General features: G+C 42.7%; 1 protein-coding gene across 9 annotated transcripts in view; it reads right to left on the bottom strand.

Annotated features, from left to right (window-relative positions):
- The window catches only part of TNIK (TRAF2 and NCK interacting kinase), a 400,085-nt gene extending 380,979 nt beyond the window's left edge, over window positions 1-19,106 (bottom strand). For all 9 annotated transcript variants that reach the window (XM_055569073.1, XM_055569075.1, XM_055569079.1 and 6 more), the window contains exon 1: window positions 18,700-19,106. In XM_055569073.1, the coding sequence (XP_055425048.1) occupies window positions 18,700-18,756 (57 nt within the window). In that variant the 5' untranslated portion in view covers window positions 18,757-19,106. The remainder of the gene's footprint in view (window positions 1-18,699) is intronic.
- Window positions 19,107-20,232: the final 1,126 nt, after the last annotated feature.

The following is a 20,232-nucleotide window of genomic DNA, read 5'->3' as shown; positions in this document are numbered from 1 at the left end:
CACAGTTCAAAAGCATCAATTCTTCGGCGCTCAGCTTTCTTCACAGTCCAAGTCTCACATCCATACATGACCACTGGAAAAACCATAGCCTTGACTAAAGGGACCTTTGTTGGCAAAGTAATGTCTCTGCTTTTCAATATGCTATCTAGGTTGGTCATAAGATCTTATGTGGGTTCAAATAAGGCCAACATTAGTCCCACAGGTTCCTGAGACATGGGTTTTTCAATTTCTCTGGAGTCACTGCACTTTCTTAAGGTTTCATTTGCCAGTATCACAATCTTTCCTCTAATAGACTAAAATCCACTAAATATAAAACAAGACCCCTGTCCATTCAGTGCACGGTGAAGCTGCGGGATCCATACAGGTTAACTCTAAGGACATACCCATCACTGAATTATGTGATAGGCATTATAAGGCATCCAGAATGTAAGCCAACTAATCAACTGTCTTCAAAATCAGACCAACCTGAGTTTGAAATAAGGCTCCATCATTTTCGACAAGTTTCATAATCTATGCCTCAGTTTCCACATCTGTAAAATTAGAATACTTATATAGTATATAACACAAAAAGCAACCGCATTAATAAGACTAGACTTTCATAATAATCAGCCCAGTGTCTCACACGTGGCAAGTGGTCTCAAAGGGGAGTAGATATTAAAACTGATGTTATTATTATTACATGAATTATGTTGCAGATTGCTGTCAGGTGCACCCATGTGTTTGTGTGACTTGGAACTTGGTACCCTGACTACATCACCTCCGGGTGCTGCAAAGCTGAGGACCAAATCTCTGCCCTGACCAAAGCATGAGTCACCAGCCTGCGCCACTTGCCTGCTAGCCCCTCGCTCAGCACTGGCCACAAGCAGCTGCCAAAAGCTAAACCTTCGCTCAGTTTTCACTGGTGTCATGCATATCCACCGTGTATTCCAGCTGCTCACAAGTCATACTCTCCCCAACCTCACTGCGCACATCAGACTGTAGAGGCCTGCAGGCTGCCTCCTACAACTTTCCTGTGCATAATATGACGTGTCCATGGCTCCTCCTCTGTCTCTGTTTGATATCAAGGCTGTGCCAGCCTGAGGCATGACCACAGTGAGAATCGGCTCTGAGCGCCCACCCAGTTCTGCTATTTCTGGGAAGTTCTCGAGCCTCGTCCTTTCCCCACATTTCCCAGAGGCTGCTCTCATAAGCTGTGGTGGCTCCTGTCATTTTCAGCAACTCATCCCTCAGTGACAATTGACCCTTTCAGTCCCCCACTGTCACCCCTAGAGCTCAGCTCCTCTGCTCTCAGGATCCCTTTCCTCAACTGATCAGCAGAGCTCCTTTCAGCATCTCATCTTCCTCAAATCTCTACACAGACACCAATGTCATTGAACTCTACAAAGAGTAGCAGAGCACATGTTTAACTCATCTGAGTTAAAATGTGAAAGATGAATAGCTGTCAATCACAGAATTGGTGGAGCAAAGATGGGGGTTGGGATTCCCACGCAGAAGAACCCACAGCCTGCACTATTCAGTCTTTTGGCTGGACAGTAGCTCTTGTGTTCACCACTGTGCCAGGGCCATAGCATTGCTCCTCTCACCTAGTAGGTGTTTCATAGATGAACAAGAGGCCTAAATCGGCTAGCAACCAGCAACTGCGGTTTGTTATAGTTTCTCAGCATGCAGAACACATGCATCTGCATTATGGGAGGGCATAGGAGTACAGATCAGTGGGACCCTGGTTTAACTAATGAACTAGAACCCGCAAATGAAAATCCCTCTAATCAATCTTATGCAGTCCTACGGACTGAGCTGGAGCAGCAAAGTTCACACTTCTAGTGCTAGTACCTTTAAAGAAACACATTCTACGCACACACTCATACACAATACAGTACGTACACAGTAATATTTTTCTACAACATTCTAATACATTTTTTCCCCAAAGCTGACTGCAACCCATTTAACTCCACCACGCATTACAATGTGACAAACACTGGGTGAGTGTCTAGAGAGGGAGTGGGGTGGTGACTGCTGATACTGTAAAGAAGTGGAAAATGTTTAAATAAATCACAGAAGCCCTTGCTAAATTCAAGAGCTTGGTTTTGTGTTGTAAATCATGAGAATTCATCCATCTCATTAACAATTAGATATGAGGAAAAACAAAACCTAGGACCTATTGTTGTAGAGATTAAAGTCTCCTTTGGGGGAGGAGTAGGGAGACAAATTATCTGTCAACAGTAGGGACTGGAGAAGGTAGGCAGAGGGGACAGCACAGGGTGAGCCCCAGCCGAAAATATTTTGAAAGAAGTTCAGTAACGAATGGTTTCAGACAAGGAATATAGTCGTCCCCCCTTCTCCACAGTTTCCATTTCTGTGATTTCAGTTACCCATAGTCTGAAAATATTACGTGGAACATTCCAGAAATAAACAGTTCATAAGTTTTAAATCCAGCACCCTTCTGAGTAGCATGATGAAATCTCGCCACCCTGCTTCATCTTGCCGAGACCTGAACCATTCCCTGCCCACTGTTATCCTGCCCCTTAGTCACTTAGTCGCCACCTCTTTATCAAATCAACTGTCACATTATCGCTGTTTTGTGTTCAAGTAACCTTCTATTTAAGAAGGCCCCACAAGGCAAGACTAGTCATGCTGGTCATGCACATGTGCTAAAGAGAAGCCATAAAGTGCCTCCTTTAAGTGAGAAAGTGAAAGTCCTCAACTTAATAAGGGAAAAAAAAAAAAAAAACCTGTATGCAGAGGTTACTACAATCTATAGTAAGAACAAATCTTCTATCTCTGAAATTGTGCAGAAGGAAAAAGAAACTCAGGCTGGTTTTGCTGTTGCACCTCAGACTGCAAAAGTTATGGCCACAGTACACGATGAATCCTGCATTATGATGGAAAAGGCAATAAATTTGTACAATAAGATGTTTTGAGAGAGAGAGACCACATTCACATAACCTTTATTATAGTATATTGTTATCATTTTTCTTTTATGATTTATTGTAGTTAATCCTTATTTGCCTAATTTATAAATTAAACTTTGTCATAGGTAGGTATAGGAAAAAGGGTAGTACTACGACTGTTGCAAGCATTAACGGGGGGTCTTGGAATGCATCCCCCAGTGGATAAGGGGAATTACAGTAGTTACCTTAGTCCTGGCTCCAAAGTCTTCCTTTCTTTGGAAGGAGAGATAAGTTATATTGACCTTATCTTGAAGGAAATTACTATAACAATTATAAAGTTCTAGAAGCCCTTCAGAATAAGGAAAGACATGAAGATAAGTAGAAAATAGAAGATAAGACCAGATCCATCCCTCAAGGTGTTGAAGAGAAGGCATTCCTAGAAATGCCAGAGTACCCTTACTGGGGAATTTGCCCTCATGGTGTATGGAGCTGGTCCAACTCTGAAGTAATGTCTTGGGCATATTACACTTTAACAGCTTTATTGAGGTATAATTCACTCATGTTACCACCATCCAATTTTAGAATGTATCTCTTCAAAAAGATCCTGCACACCCATCTGCAGTTACTCTCTGCTTTCTTCTCCAGCGCTAACCAACCAGTAATCTACTTCCTGTCTCTCCAGATTCACCTTTTCTGGGCATTTCATATAAATGGAACTATACAGTATGCGGGCCTTTGTGTCTGGCTTCTTTCACATCCATGTCATGGCATGAAGCAGTACTTCACTCCTTCTTACTACCCCAAAGTATTCCATCATCTTCCACCATGTTTTGTCTAACCTATTCATCAGCTGCTAGACATTTGGGTTATTCCTACTTTGGGCTATTATGAAGAATGCTGCTATGTACAAGTTTTTGCCTGGACAGATGCTTTCCTTTCTCTTGGGTGGCTATTCAGAAGTGCAATTGCTAGGTCATATAATAAATTTATGTTTAACTTTTTCACAAACAGCCAAACTGTTTTCCACATGGCTTAACATTTTACATTCCCACCAGCAACATACAAGCGTTCCAGTTTTTCTACATTCTTAAGTATAGTCTAAAATCCAGACTCACATTTATTACGGCATGAAACATGGCCTGAATAAGGTTGGAACTAGCATTTCTGTGAACTGGGGGGGGTTCCTGCAGCCTTATAATTCATTTGCATTCCAAAATTTATGAGAATTTAGAAAAGAAATGATCAAAGATGTTCACTTGAAACATGCCTGAAAACATTTAGTATCAAAACTCAATACCAAAAAACCCTAATCACAACATTTGACCAAAATATTTGTCAAAGGAGAGTTATCAAAGAACCATGACAAATAAGAATGTGTTCTGGGAGGACAAAATCCCAACTGTGAACCCAACAAGCCAGCAGAAACTTGCAGAAGGCAGCAACCACAGCCAGGAACACAAAAGAGGGTCAGGGGACTATTTCTTTAAATCTGATGCAATGTCCTATATCAGGTGATGAGCTGCAAAGAGGAGACCCTGTTTCCAGAAAAGAAAAGAAACAGACCTGGCCTCAAGGGGACACAGAATAGTCACAGGAAAGGGCCTGCTGCTTTGAAAACACCAGGTACCTTTTACAAACAGACTCACAAATTCAAAGAGGGGGTGGGCACCCAGAGGACTGGCAAGAGCTCTGGTTCAGAGACCACAGAGGAACACAAGCTCCCAGACCCTTGCCACAAACGCATTTCCAATCTAGAAGATAACTCCCCTGTCTCGGGCGTGGATCTGTGTCTCTCTAGTATTTTAGTAAGTGTCATATAAATTTCACTGAATTTCTACAATCGCCTCTCTGCACCTACAGTTTTCCTCCTTTGGCGTCCGTGCTAATTCACTTCAGTCATGACTCTTTGTGAGCCTATGGACTGTAGCCCTCCAGACTCCTCTGTCCATGGGATTCTCCAGGCAAGAATAAGGGAGTGGATTGCCATGACCTCCTCCAGGGATCTTTCCGACCCAGGGATTGAACCCACGTCTCTTATGTTTCCTGCATTGGGAGGCGGGTTCTTTACCCTTTTTGTTCCTAGAGATGAAAACCTAGTAGGATTCATGCTAATTACCGACTCGCACTCTTCCTGGTGCAATCAGCTAAGTGGAGGTTTAGGTACCCAGCTGGGCAGGTTCCAGGAGATTTCCCCTGCTACTTTTCAGTCACTTAAGGAAAACAAAGGAGTAACTAAGACTGGGTTACCATGATTTTAAAGCAACCCTATCCCTCCTCCCTTTACCCCTGCCAAAATGTGTAGACTTCTGTATTTCACACTTTTACATCTGTTCTTCTCCAAAAATAAAAGCTGTTTATATTCAAGAAATGATGACTACAATACCAGCACGAGTTACATCTTTAAAATACTCACAGAGAGAACATACATACATATTGTTCAAACCAAAGAGTGCATGCAGTGTCTCTTCCCAGAACAGCATCTGGACATAAAACTGCAGAAGGGCTCAGCAGTGCTTTTATTTATTTGTTCGCATGGAAAGAAAATTGTATTCTCTCTCACTGGTGCTAGAGCTACCAGTTGAAAGAAGAAAGAAGAGGGAGTGGCCTTTTTGGAACAGCAAACACTTGACTTTGACCTTAGGAAACTGAAGACTACCCAGTCTCTGGCCTCAAAGAGAGTCTTAGGAGTTCCAACAGAAAACCACCGTACTCCCAAACTCAAAGGGCCCTTTCAATCATGCAAATGGCTGCAAAGAAGCCATTTCAAATTCACAGTTACTTCAGAGCCTGAGATACCACCAGTACTAAAAACAGCGCTGTCCCAAACTTGATCCCAAACAGAACCTCTTGAATAATGCAATTAATTCACTCCCCCATCCAAAGAGCAATTAACATTTCTGATCTAAATGCTACACAATTCCCCGATATTTTAATAATATTCAAACCCCTTCTGAGACAGTTGAGTATGCCCCCTTAACTGTCAATATTGCAAAAAACTCAGTCACCTTCATCCAGATATTTTTAATATCCAGTCTACCAATTATTATCTAATCATCTCTTTTTCCTTTAAAATAAGTCTTCCAAGAGGGGTCTTTGAAGTCAATTTTTCAAAAGCATCTTCCCCAGCAGTGAGTATAAAATAAAATTTTGATACATGCTCACTATCGAGTTGTGTACAAAGCTGCCTTAACTACCATAATCGTCGTCAACCTTCCCCCAAATAAAAAGACATGTAATATAAACTGTGTTATCTAAGAACTGTAGATTAAATAACACCATAGGGCATCTCTGTGGCTAGATAAGAGTGTTACAAGGAATGTCTATGGGATTTCTCAATAAGGAAACTCTCTAACCTGTCTAGATTCCAAATATCCATTCCACTTTCCAAGTCCCAAAATATAAACAACCCAAACACTTCAGACTGCAAACAAAAGAAAGGCTGAAAGAAACTGTGAATACAAATCTTTTTTTTTTTCCAGCTTCTAGGCAAATGTCAGAACCTTCTGGGGCTATAAACTGAATCCTACAGATCTATAGGGAAAAACAGGGCATGAACACCAAAAGGATGCATCCTGTTGACTGTGGGTGGTGGAACGGACTTTTTCTGCCCCATGAACATACTTGCTAACAACAACAAGTGACAATTCAAAAAACACTCCAAGATTATCAGTTGAAATGGCATCAGTTGATACTTTATACCATTTTAAGTATCCTTTTTCTAACAAACAGTTCATACAAATATAATACAGTATTAGTATGAAGGGTTTTTTTATTCAATTAGTGTTAAGTTTTAAAGTTCATATTCCTAGAAGTATGTGCTTTCCACAATTCGAAGTTATAAGCCTTAAAAAAAGTTGCAGTTACCTTACGTAAATCATTATTTCCTACTCTGCAACATTTTCAGACAAACTCAAATTTCTGTGGATATATTCTGCGTTCTTCCAAAGCGACTTGCTTTTAGTAAGTCATTTTTATGATTTAACGTATACTCCCATTCATTAGGGGATAAGATTAATGAGGACAGCATTCTCGTGTGTCTTCATCACCATATCCTCCACACAGTAAACAGTGGATGCTCAATAAATATCAATATTAAATGAATGAATGAGCCAACATGAAAAAAGAAGGAAACTGTCTTCAAAACATTTAGGCCAGTGGTAACTGCATCAGAATTACCTGAAAGGCTTCTTACCTACCCACCCACCCCCACCCCTGCCCCAGAGCTTCTAATTCCCACCTCCAGAGTAGGTCAGAGAGGCAGGACCTGAGATGATCCTGAAGCTGCTGAAACGAGGATCTCACTTTGAGAACCACTGTTTAGGGAATTAACCTATCAACCAGCTCTTAGAAAATCACAATGCACAGGGCAGCATTTACTGAGAATCTACCAGCTGCAGAATCCTCTAGCATCTACTGGATAAGCCAAACTGGTCCTTGCTCCAAACACTCAAAATTGCCAACACAGGACACACATGCAAGGGGACAATACACAGACATGTGCCCAAAACAGCAAGAAGTCATTACTGCAGTGAGATTCAAGATGTTTCATTTCTCCAGTGCGTTTCTTTATGATGTATCCTACCGTGCAATTTAATGTATTTTTTTCTCAGATGGAAATTACTAAACCACAATGCATAGCCATTCTCCCTCACACTACCCCACTTCATTGCACTTACTAGTGAGAATTTCATCTGAGACCAGGGCATGAAATGTAGTGAAGGAGCCCATTTTAAAGCTTATTTATATCATGAATATTTTAAGGTCTGTAAGGACCAGAGCAATGATCAACACAGTCCTTAATGGTCAGATATCAAGCAGAAGCATTGATAAAGTATAGATATAATCTGACTTTGCTATGAGGTTGAACAAACAGATGCACAAAAACAATCCAACGGAACCCCAATCTAACTCACCAATTATCGTATAGGTTTTTAAAGCCTAGCAAGCATTAACTTTAAATGCATACTTTTCTCATGACCCTGTTCTGGATTTAAGTACATTTATATCCAGATTATAATCAGAGAGGGTATTTAATTAGATAATGTTTGCAAGTACTTTGAAGATATAAAGTGCTCTATAAATGCTAAATATTATTATTTAAATACAGTTAGCAATTACTGCTTACAACCTATTCCACCCACCACACTGCTATAATTTGATTACAGGCTGCTTAAAAAAAAACAAAAAACCTAGAAGTAGAAATGATGAAACCATGTGCATGTGAAGCTCAGGTTTTTACCCTAGGTATAAATAATTTACAGGCATTTTAAATGGAGGATTAGGTTATAAAATCTAGTAAAGAGAGACAGTTGGCCTCCATAAGACTGAGAACCACAAGGTTATGTCTGTTCCTTATAGACCAGGTGGAGAGTATACAGTGGGTGAGACACAGGACTCTACACTTTTGGCTGCCAGTTCCATCTTCCATTTTCTCCATTGTAATCTTAAAATATCTTTATCCGTGTAAAAAAAATGTTTAAGTCCAGATTTTGATTTTAATAATTATCTGGCAGATCAAAGCTTGAGAATGGCGCCTGTTCTAACATGTCTTCCCATCTTGCCATCTTCTGTAATAATTGCAAACTCTGTGGTCTTCACTGCTTTCAAAAATGGAAACCTTTGAGTCTGATTCCGTATGCCTTCCAGACAAGTGGCAGATACTTCTCCAAAAAAAAAATGGCAAATTAAATGTAAACATACCTTACACACAGTGAAAAAGAAAATCACTGCTAACCCCCAAGTGGCTTGTACTTTATGCTTTTTAGACAAGAAAAGGAACATTTATTCTAAGCTAACCTTGGTTACTTAAAAAAAAGAAAATCACAAGGAAGAAATATTTTGGAAATAGCACTACAAAAACAACTATGCTCATCAAAGAGATCGTGTGCCTAAAACGAAAGGCTTCTAGATAATCTGTGAACCCAGGGAGATAATACATCAGATAAATCTGATGTCATGACAAGGTCCACAAGTCAAATGCTGGCCAAGTGAGTTAATATGGGCTCTGGCTTTGGGGAAGATCAGTTGTAAGCTTGGCCATTTAGAGGCTTTATGACCTTTGAAAAATTAATTGATTTTTTCCAAGCCTCATCTGTTCATTTGTACACTTACCTCACAGGAAATTGGGGGATAATTTGACAACATCAGGAGCCTTAAAGATCATTTATAACTTTCACTGTAAATTTCACTTCTAAGAAGTTATTCTAAGGAAACAGAGATGTCTAGAAATACTTACATATTAATATAAGGATAAATAACTCTAATGCATAATGTATTAAAATAATGTGTACAAGGACATATATTTGGATGTTTGATTATCAAAGTACTACTTACAAAAGCTGAAAAGTTTAAAATAACCAAAAGTTTCATCAATAGGAATTGATTAAATATTTTATGATGTATCCTCACAGTAAAATGCTAAGTAGTCCTTAAAACACATGATTAGAAGTTTGAACACTCACTGAATATTTGAAGAAATTAAAAATTACATTCTAATTTTTTAGGCATGATAACAGTATTGCAGTTATGCATTTTAAGAGTATTTATCTTTTGGAAATGCATACTGAAATATTTACAAATGAAAGGGTATGATGCTTCAAAATAAGATGGGGGAAGAAGTGGATAGGATGAAGATTAAATAAGATTGGATATATGTGGATGACCGTAAGTGGGGGCTCATTGTACTATCTGCCTAATTTTTAAATAACAATCTTACTTAGACTTAATTCACACTCCATAAATTCACCCTTTTGAAGTATATAAGTGGTTTTTACTATATGTGCAGAGTTGAGCAACCATCACCACTATCTAATATTTAATATTAGGACATTAACAGTCATTTTCCACTCTCCCTCTCCTCCAGCTTCAGCAACCACTAATCTACTTTCTGTATCTATGGATTTGTCTGTACTGGACATCTCATATAAATGGAATCATATACCATGTAGCCTTTTGTGTCTGGTTTCTTTTGCTTAGCATAATGTTCATCCATGTTACAGCCTGAATCAACACTTCCTTTCATTACCAACTAATGCCATCTTATGGATATAATGCATTTCATTTATATATTCATCAATTAATGGATGTTTCAGTTGTTTCAATTCTTTGACTATTGTGAATAATGCTACTAAAAACAAGTTTTTGTGTGTTTATCTGTTTTCATTTCTCTTTGGTATATACCTAGGAACAGAATTGCAGGGCCACATGCTAACACTCTATTTAACATTTTGAGGAACTGCCAATCCATTTTCCAAAGGAGTTGCACCATTTTACATTCCCACAAGCAATGTATGAGCATTCCATACATAAGTTTTTACATAAACTTTTACGTAAGTTTTAAATTCAACATAATTTTTTAAATTATGGTATAGGAAAAAATTAATAGTGTGCAAAAAGGCTGATTATTTTTTAAAGTTGCAGGTAATATATACAATATGTTTTAATTTTTAAAAACTACCTATTTAGCTATGCATAGGGAAAAACTGGGGCTTTCTGGGTGGCGCTAAGAGGTAAAGAATTCACCTGCCAATGCAAGAAACATAGGTTTGATCCCTGGGTTGGGAAGGTTCCCTGGAGGAGGAAATGGCAACCCACTTCAGTATTCTTGCCTGGAAAATCCCATGGACACAGCCTGGTGGGCTACGGTCCATGGAGTTGTAAAGAATCAAACATAACTGAGCACACACAGGGAAAAACTAAGCTATGTACTAAAACATACATGTGGTTATCATTGGTAATCATGAATGATTTTTGGTTTTTTTTCCATTTTCCAAGTTTTCTGCAATGATTCCATGCTTTTAAAATGAGAACAGTGAAAACCTTTTCTTTTAATATTTATGTAAATCTTTTGGCCAAGCCACACGGCATGCGGGATCTTAGTTCCCAGACAAGGGATCGAACCCTGGCCCCCTGAGCGGCAGCATGGTGTCTTAACCACTGGATCTCCAAGGAAGCCCCTTTTTTTAAGAAACGCTTTTTTAATTAAACAAACTTTTAACAATTTAGCAGTCTTTGCTCCATTAACAGCCTACATTATCCAGACGTTGGAGGCCCAGAGGTCATCCAAGTGGGGTTCCTAAGAAAACCAAAAGTTCACACTGCTTTCATGAAGCTAATAGTAAATAAAATCCAAGACAGAAAGCAGTGATCTAAAAAAAAAAAACAAAAACAGGTATAAGCTCAGTTCAAAGAGGATTTACAAGTCAGAGGGATAATTTCTATCTGAAAGAATCAGGGAAAATTTTGTGGAAAAGGTGGCATTGGAATGTTGGATGTTGGGGTAGCAGGTACAGAAAAAGAGAATAAAGTAGGCAATTGCTTAGAGAAATAGCAATAACCTCAGATATGCAGATGACACCACCCTAATGGCAGAAAGTAAAGAGGAACTAGAGAGCCTCTTGATGAGGGTGAAAGAGGAGAATGAAAAAGCTGACTTAAAATTCAGCATTCAAAAAACTAAGATCATGGCATCCGGTCCCATCACTTCATGGCAAATAGATGGGGGGAAAGCGGGGACAGTGAGAGACTATTTTCTTGGGCTCCAAAATCACTGCAGATGGTGACTACAGCCATGAAATTAAAAGATACTTGCTCTTTGGATGAAAAGCTATGACCAACCTAGACAGCATATTAAAAAGCAGAGACATTACTTTGCCAACAAAGGTCCATCTAGTCAAAGATATGATTTTTCCAGTAGTCATGTATGGTTGTGAGAGTTGGACTATAAAGAATGCTGAGTACTAAAGAATTGATGCTTTTGAACTATGGTGTTGGTGAACACTCTTGAGAGTCCCTGGGACAGCAAGGAGATCAAACCAGTCCATCCTAAAGGAAATCAGTCCTGAATATTCATTGGAAGGACTGATGCTGAAGCTGAAGCTCTAATACTTTGGCCACCTGATGCGAAGAACTGACTCATTGGAAAAGACCCTGATTCTGGGAAAGACTGAAAGCAGAAGGTGATAATAGAGGATGAGATGGTTGGATGGCATCACGGACCTGATGGACATGAGTTTGAGCAAGCTCCAGGAGTTAATGATGGACAGGGAAGCCTGGCGTACTGCAGTCCATGGGGTAGCAAAGAGTCAGACACAACTGAGCAACTGAACTGAAAATCACTGCAGACAGTGACTGCAGCCATGAAATTAAAAGATGCTTGCTTCTTGGAAGGAAAGCTATGACCTAGACAGAGTATTAATAAGCAGAGACATCACTTTGCTGACAAAGGTCTGTAGAGTCACAGTTATGCTTTTTCCAGTAGTCATGTACAGATGTGAGAGTTGAACCATAAAGATGGCTGAGTGCCAAAGAATTGATGCTTTTGAATTGTAGTGCTGGAGAAGACTCTTGAGAGTTCCCTGGACAGCAAGATCAGACCAGTCAATCCTAAAGGAAATCAACCCTGAGTATTCACTGAAAGAACTGATGCTGAAGCTGAAATTTCATACTTTGGTCACCTGATGCAAAGAGCCAACTCACTGGAAAAGATGCCAATGCTAGGAAAGATTGAGGGCAGGAAGAAAAGGGGGCAACAGAGGATGAGATGGTTGGATAGCATCATCAACTCAAGGGATATGAGTTTGACTATGCTCCTGGAGATAGTGAAGGGACAAGGAAGCCTAATGTGCTGCACCCCATAGGGTTGCAAAGAGTCAGACATGACTTAGTGACAAAACAACAAACAACAAGCCCCTAAAGAGCATCCATGGGGAGAAGGAAGCTATGCCCTGTAGCAGGTGAAAAGGAATGGTGTTAAACTGAAGGGCATGGTGAAGTGCCCAGATGAATTTTAACTGGTCTTGATGTAAAGAGTTTAGTCTTTGGTCTGTAGACTGTGAGGAGTCAGGCAAGGCCATGAGTAAAAAATACTCAGTCTGAAACTGTGCTTTTAGGCAGACTAACATGGCTACAGTGTACAAAGGAGACTAGCCAGGAGAGGGCTGGTGGTAGAGACAAAAGAGTGCTGCCTAGGAGACAGGAACTGCAGCAGGAGTACTGGAGATAAGAGGACCCATGCAATAGATATTAAGGAAAGATTTTTAAGGTTGGGGTAAAATAAAACATGTTTTGAGAATTTCCAGGCACCCCCTTGAGACAAGTGGAGACAGCCTGGGTATGCAAAAAAAAAAAAAAAGTGGTTAGAGAATCATCTTTCTCTATAGGGAAATAAGCTTCCAACCAGAAGGGAAGAAATTATAAGCAGAATTCATCCAACATTTTCTATTTAAGTCTTCCCTCTCTCTCCACTAGGAACCTTATATTTATATGTGCAGAATAACATCTCATTCAAAAATATCACCCAGATTTTCTTGGAATTCTCAGCACACTGTTAGTTCAGGCCCTGTTCGCACAGAGCTACTTTCCCCACAGAAATGGAAAAACCGATCTGACGTGAAAGCATCTTTCAGACACAGGACATCCCATATTCTATGAGACACAGAGACTCAGCATGATTCTGTCCAGCTAGACACAGACGCCATGATTCGATCACAGTAGCTCAAAACTGGGTGAGTCTTAGAAACATTATCACTGAAAGAAGGAATGGTGTAGAACAAGAAGGGCAAAGAAAATTAACTGCAGGCCAGAAAGAAGAAAGGGCCAACGGGCAAGACTAAAAATTACGAGGTATCAAAGAGCGCTACAGATAAGGGGGGAAATATGATCTACCCATGAAGGAAGAGTGTTGGGTATTCTTTCAACAACAAAATGTTTTATAACCTCCAAACCCACTAATTAGGCAAACAGCAAGCCATGACTTACATTAGGTTTTGTACAAAGATTACTCTAGCTAATAATGGACACTGAGGACGGTTATACATATTTCTCTGATGTTCTGATAACTACCAATACACCCTACTTTATTATGAGGCAATGTCGTGGCAAAGAAAACACCTGTTTAATACTACAGTACATGTATCTAATTTAAAAACTGTTATGCTACTATCATTTTAAGATACTGTTACCTTACCAATTCATGCAACTTCACTAAATTCTCATTTAAGACCAAATGTAAATAAATACTCTGGGATAATGAATTACCAATGGTCAAGATTTCTCTGACCAAAAGGATTTAGATACTGGACTAGTGCTGTATCATTTCAGGTACAGTCTCCCTCCCCCACCCCACTCGCACACAAACTTTGAAAAGGCACAAGCACAATAAATATGTTTTTATTTGAAAAATGTTTAATCCATAAAGAGGAGAAAAAAAGTTTTTTCAAGAAAAGCTTTTAATGAAAGATGCTGATACTTGCTACTGGTTTAGAAATACACCAATCTCCAAAAGCTTCTGGGCTGAAATCACCTGGAGCAAAGGTCAACCCAGGCCATCCGGGGATCGGATATAGGCCATGAGAGGTCAATATAAGGCCATACTAGTACATTAAAAGGAAAAAGAACTCTCAAAATTCCCATATCTTTTTCTCAGGATCCCTTTCTATTACATACAATCACTGGGATCAAATGCTGGTGGAATCAAGTTTCCCATAAACTTCTATGTAATCATGGAATAGCATATTTGCGTAATGCTTTACAGTTTTCAAAGCACTGCCATAAATACTTTATTGATGAAACCGGTGTATGAGGAAGGCAGGCAGTTGTGATCATTCTCATTTTTAGTTAATTATGGATAAAGGACTCATCTAACATCACAGAATTCAATAAGACATGGGCATAGAACCCAGCGCTCAGTCCACTTCACTCACTCACTCATTCATGCATTTATTCAACTAATTGGGACTATGGACTCTGAAATGAACAAAACCTAGCCTCTGGCCCCATGGAGTGTACAGTTTAGTGACCAGGTAGAAAGAAAACCCTATATGGTTTATAACACAAGTGTCAAAAAGTATAGCAGGAAGAATGCATGCCAGTCTTCCAGATGAGGTCAATTCTTAAACCTAGGTTTCGATGGAGAAAGAAATGGCTAGGCCTAGAAGGGAATGAGGGGTAAAGGGAGAAAGACAAGCAGAGGTCATCCAATTCTGTTCAAAGAGAAAAGTGAGTGCGAGTCCTGGCAGAAACTTAAGAGTATGAAGTCAGCAGAGACCAATCTTGGCCTTGACTGCCTTACTCTGTGGGCCAAGCTAAGGATGGCCAACGTGCTCAGATTCAGATATATGCTAATCTCCAAAAAGCTTTCTGGGCTGACCTCACCTCCTATGTAATAAAGCATACTGGTTCACATTTCATTTCTTTTAATACTGTCATATCTTGAAGGATGACTCAAGCCTTGCATTTGAATGATTGTTTTCTGTTGCCTATGTATGTATACACACATTTCATATACCCACATGGATCATTTATATCTGTAATACTATACAGAATATAAGTATCCACATACATTATACAAAACATACATAAAACCCTATAAACCTTGCATGCAGAGACATCTGAATAATGTGTATATCTAGACTGACCCCAAGAGACATGTTTAGATGGAAAAGGGTTAGGGAGACAACCATCTGTCCTAGATGATTCAGTCATTTGCCTGCCCAGGAGAAACTGAAGGGAGGTTGGGCAAGATGAATTCCAAAGATACCTTAAGGCTCCATGGTTTAATGTTTTATGAACTTATCTACATGAAGCAGTTTCTCTATTTTTGATAAATAAAATCCCATGACCCTGGTGAAATAATCTCTCTCTGCCTCTTAGCAAAAGTGTAGCCACAGACAGTGTGACCTATAGAAAAGAGCATTGAATGAGAAGTCAGGGAACCTAAATCCTCCCCAAACCACCCTTCTCCACCCCCACTCACTACACCTCCAAACAGGAAGGGGGCTGTATGACCTTGGGCAATGGACTTCACCTCTCAAGGCTTCAGCTTCCAGAGCATTAAATGAAAGGCGTGGTTAGGTGTTCTACAGTTCTCTTTCAGCTCTAAATCTGTGAAGCCATTCCCTTCCCTCAAGACTTAGCTTATCTTTAGAGCTCTAAAAATCAGGACTAATAAAACTGGATTCAGATCACCTCTTTTCTAACCATCCTCTCTTTTCTGACTTCTTAAACCATCCAAATCTTGCATAATTTAAGTCATCAGGGCTGCCGCTTGGTGCTCTGGTCTAAATTATGTGTTGTTGCTATTTGGGGAAAATTTAGACTGGGTCCAATCTGGGATCACTGACTGAGAACAATAAAGGCTTCTCCAGACAGGATCTGCTTTTAATGCATTGAGCTCAGAGTTTACAAAAAGGGCATTGATTGTGTACATTAAAGAGCCACCAAAACAGCAAGAGACTGGTGAGGCTGCAGCAAATTCTCCTAGATGCCACTGACCTTGGCTGCATTTCAGGGGTCAGGCATTCCCCAGGAAGTTCTCAGCAGGCAGGCTTTCCTGAGGATTTAGGAACAAATGAGACCTCTCATCTATACATGAGCCCATCTCTCCTTATCTAGGAAGACAGAAAAAGATGGTCTGGCCTCTGATTTGAGATTACCTCTGTAGCCTCTGGACTCAACTCTAGATCTGCCCAGCTCACCTACCACCAGACCTCCAGAATGCAATTGTCCCCACATCTACATTTAAATCCTCCAGCCAGCAGTTCCCCATCTTCTGAACGAGCTGGAAGCTGGAGCCCTCTCTCTTTCCACACCTCCTGCAGGCAGAAATACAGTGTTAAAGCACTGAAGCCCAAGCCAGGAAGAGAAATTTCAGTGAATTGTGCGAAAATATCTTTTCTTAATACTGATCTAAGGAGCACAGGTCTCCCATGTGTGAATCTCACTCCATGTCGGCCGTGAGCAAGGTGAGCCCTTGTGGTTGCTCCTAAGCCTGCGAGCTCTGTGCCTGGCATCTGAGAAAACCTTCCTCAGGAAAAAGCCCACAAGAAACACCTCTGGATCAAGCCCAACTTAAAATCACATCACAGCGCTATCCGTTAGAGAAGCCGATGCTGAGATTCCGGCTCAGGGAAATCTCAAGTCTTGCCCATTGTTCATACTCCCCCTCCCCATCCCCTCCCCTGCTTTGCCACTCTCCTCTACCCAGAAGTCTGGGCCATCCATCCACCTGATTAACCCGCTGGCAGCAACTCCCAGCGCAGAAAGTAGGGCAAATGAATACACACAGTCTATAAAGCAGGAAGCCACACACTTGGCCAAAGCACCCACCCTGTTACCCAACCCCCACCCCTACCCCAGCTGCCCAGGGGGCCGCGGGTTCTCACTGTGGCATTTCAGTGCCAGGGAAATAGACAGCTTACTGTAATAACGCATGAATGAGCTTTTGCTACCCAACTATCAAAAAAAAAAAAAAGCCATTTCCAATGGCATCTCTGTTTCTTCTCAGCCCCTTGACTGCCTCGAAGAAACCTCACCTCTGAGATGGAAGGATTAAGGAGAAGAGGAGAGGGAGTTAAAAAGAGGTGGGTAAGCAGAGACGGAGAATTAACGAGACTAAAGAAAAAGTACCACTTTGACCATAAAGGTAGTTCTTTAAAATAACCGTGGAGAAGGAGGCAATGTCAAGGAAAGTACGGAAGATTCAAGTACATAATCCCAAGATTTAGCATCCATCTAACAATGTACTCCTCAGGAGGGCGTGTGAACTTGCACGCTGCACCCCTTCTGTGTCTGTTCAGAGCCACCGTCAGTTCGTCTCACCGACCCTCCTTGCCTTAAGTATATACAATCGCTTTTTTTGGTGGGGGGCGGGGGGTGGGTCAAGAGAGGAAAAAGCCCTTTTAAGACGGGTAGACAAATCCTTCTCGGACCCCCGGTGCCGCTGCCACCCCCACCCCTCACCCCTTTCCCGGCAGGCAGCATCTAATTAATATGGCAAGAAAGCTCAGCCCCCTTCCCCGAAGGAGTGTGCTGGGATTGGGGGGTGGGGGTGGGGGTGGGGAGGCGTCGAAGCGGCACTGGGATTCCTGGTATTCCGATCCCAAAACAACAGCAAAATGGATTCTCTATCAGTGATGTCTTAGTCAATACAATGAAACGGCGTCTGAGGCAATTCACGTGAGGGTAAATTAAACTAGGGGGGCTCGGGGCGGAGGGGGGAGGGGAGGGGCGGTGCTTTACAAAGGACTGACCACAGACACACACACACACACACACACACACACACACACACACACACTCCCAGGAGTTCCGGTCTGATTGGGGAAAAGCAGAGCACAAACACATCCCTTTCACCTGCTTAAGTTCATCCATAAAACTGAAATGTCACAGCCACAAAGTCAGAAAGCACAGGCAGGGCTGAGTTAAAACCATAAATAAAGGTGAGTGGCAGACCGGCATTTCAGAGAGCGCTGAGAGGCAGTCCGGGCGCGAATAGCTGAAAAGGGGGAAGGGGAGGCAGTTGCCATCTACAAGACTGGCACAACAAGAGCTGCCCCCGTAGAGCGGCAGGTTCGGCTTCGTGGAGCCAGCCAGGCTCACAATGTCCTCTTGCAGGCTGATGGAAAACGTGAGGCGCCAGTGCCTTTATTCACGCTGTTGTTATTCTTTTTACAGAAAAGGACAGTGGGGTCTAGAGCCTTGGCACCAGGGCTTATGCACACACACACACTCACACACTCCAGCCTTTCATTTTAATGCTCTTACACCGGTCTAAGATGAAACTGGCATAAGCTCTAAGGGTTTTCGGGGGGAGGTCTGGCTCCCACCAAAGGAGAACACGTACCGCACAACCTCTGCGGTGGGGGCTAAGCCTAGAACACCTCTGTAGCCCTTGAATCAACACGAGAATTCAGGTTCCCTCGCATGGCATTCGCCCGCCTCTGCCCACCAGCCCCAGCCCCAGTCCACGCACCGAGCCCACTCACTCTGACCCAAAACACTGGAAAGAAATCAGAAAGCATGTTCCGCTCACCCTCAAAGCAGAGAGATCTATTTCATCCAAGCTGCGAGCCGGGGAGTCGCTCGCCATGTCGACTTCTTCGCGAGAGAGATGGACCAAAACCACCCCGAAGCTATTCCCTTGGAAATTCCACCTTGGTCTATTTCACTCGCGTCCTCATGCGGCTGTCGCGCCAGAGGCCCGGGGCCCAGCCTCCTCCGCCCACCCCGGCTCCCACAGCGCCAGATCGCGATCCTCCGAGCGTCGGTCCTCCGGGTCCGGGAGCCCAACCTGAGCGGATCTCCAAGCCCTGGAGCCGCGGTGCGTGTGGGCTGCGCGCCCTGATCGGCTAAGGGCGCTGGGGCTGCGTGGGTGTATTTAAATGGGACATGCTTCTTTGCTTGTGCGTGGATGGCGGCTGCATTGGCTGTTATAATGAGACACATCAACTCCTCCACTCAGCTGGGGGGTGGGGGTGGAGAACCACACAGAACTGTCTATCACCGCTTCCTGGGAGGAGTAAAGCGAGGGGAGGGGGGGGCGGGGGAGGAAAGGCAGAGGAGGCGTGGTCTCCGACTGGGGAGAGGCCGCGCTTCCTGACCCGGTCCCTCTGCACCAACGTGGATGGGGGAGGTGCGCACACCCTTTTAGCCTAGGCTATTGCGGGGTAACCGCGCTGCATCTGAAGACCTTTCCTGAACCCTTCCGTGCTTCTCGTAGGGACAAGGGGGCTTTATTGTGTGTCCAATTCGTGCGCTGCAGCAAAATGGCCCTTCAGTCGCATTTTGAGGGATTCTCGGCAGGGTTCAAATGCTCCAGCGGTGAAAGAAAAAAAAAAATCCAGAAGGGAGGAAAAAAAGAGCGACGCCCTCCCTCCCCCATTAATTATTTGTGGGGCTGGAGTAGCGCGGGCTGGTGCAACCGGTGCATATAAGGACTTGTGTGCAAAGAAGGGGATCCGCCTCCAGCCGCGGAACGAATGAGGGAGAAGCGCACTCCTGTGGGCGCCCAGCGCCCCCCGCCCCTCCCCCGCCACCCCCCGGGCCTCGGCAATCTGCAACTGCCGCTGGGTCGGGTCCGCCAGCAGCCCCGGGAATCCCAGATGGCAGTTCTTCTGGACGGGTCACTTCCCGCCTCGGGGCTGGGAAGGTTTGCCAGAAGCGGGAAAGTCGGGCGATCTGAGCTCCCTCTTGGCCTCGCCACACCCCGGACCTGTCCATGCCGCAATTCCCCCACGGAAACGACCGAATTGAAACGAGAATTGTTCTCCGGGTGCAGTGGTTTGAATGCTTCAGGTAACTCGGAAGGCAACGTGGGTTAAGGCAGCTCACGCCGCCGCCGGTCCCGGCATTTTCCTTTGCGGCTGCGTTTCTGCTGCTCGTCTACCCAGATTAATAGAGAAAGTTTGGCTGGCGGATAAGATGTAACCCAGAAGATGTACGGCGTGAGAGCGATTTCAGTGCACCGGCTTTCTAATTTAAAGGCTGAACCTTTACAGTGGTAAACCTGATATTCTGTAATCCAGTGTATCGAGTCACTTCCCCCAGCCGCGTCTCCGGCCTTGGC

This window comes from Bubalus kerabau, chromosome 2, assembly GCF_029407905.1.
Source record: "Bubalus kerabau isolate K-KA32 ecotype Philippines breed swamp buffalo chromosome 2, PCC_UOA_SB_1v2, whole genome shotgun sequence".
Classification (NCBI taxonomy): Eukaryota; Metazoa; Chordata; class Mammalia; order Artiodactyla; family Bovidae; genus Bubalus; species Bubalus kerabau.
This window is presented reverse-complemented; position numbering and strand designations above follow the sequence as displayed.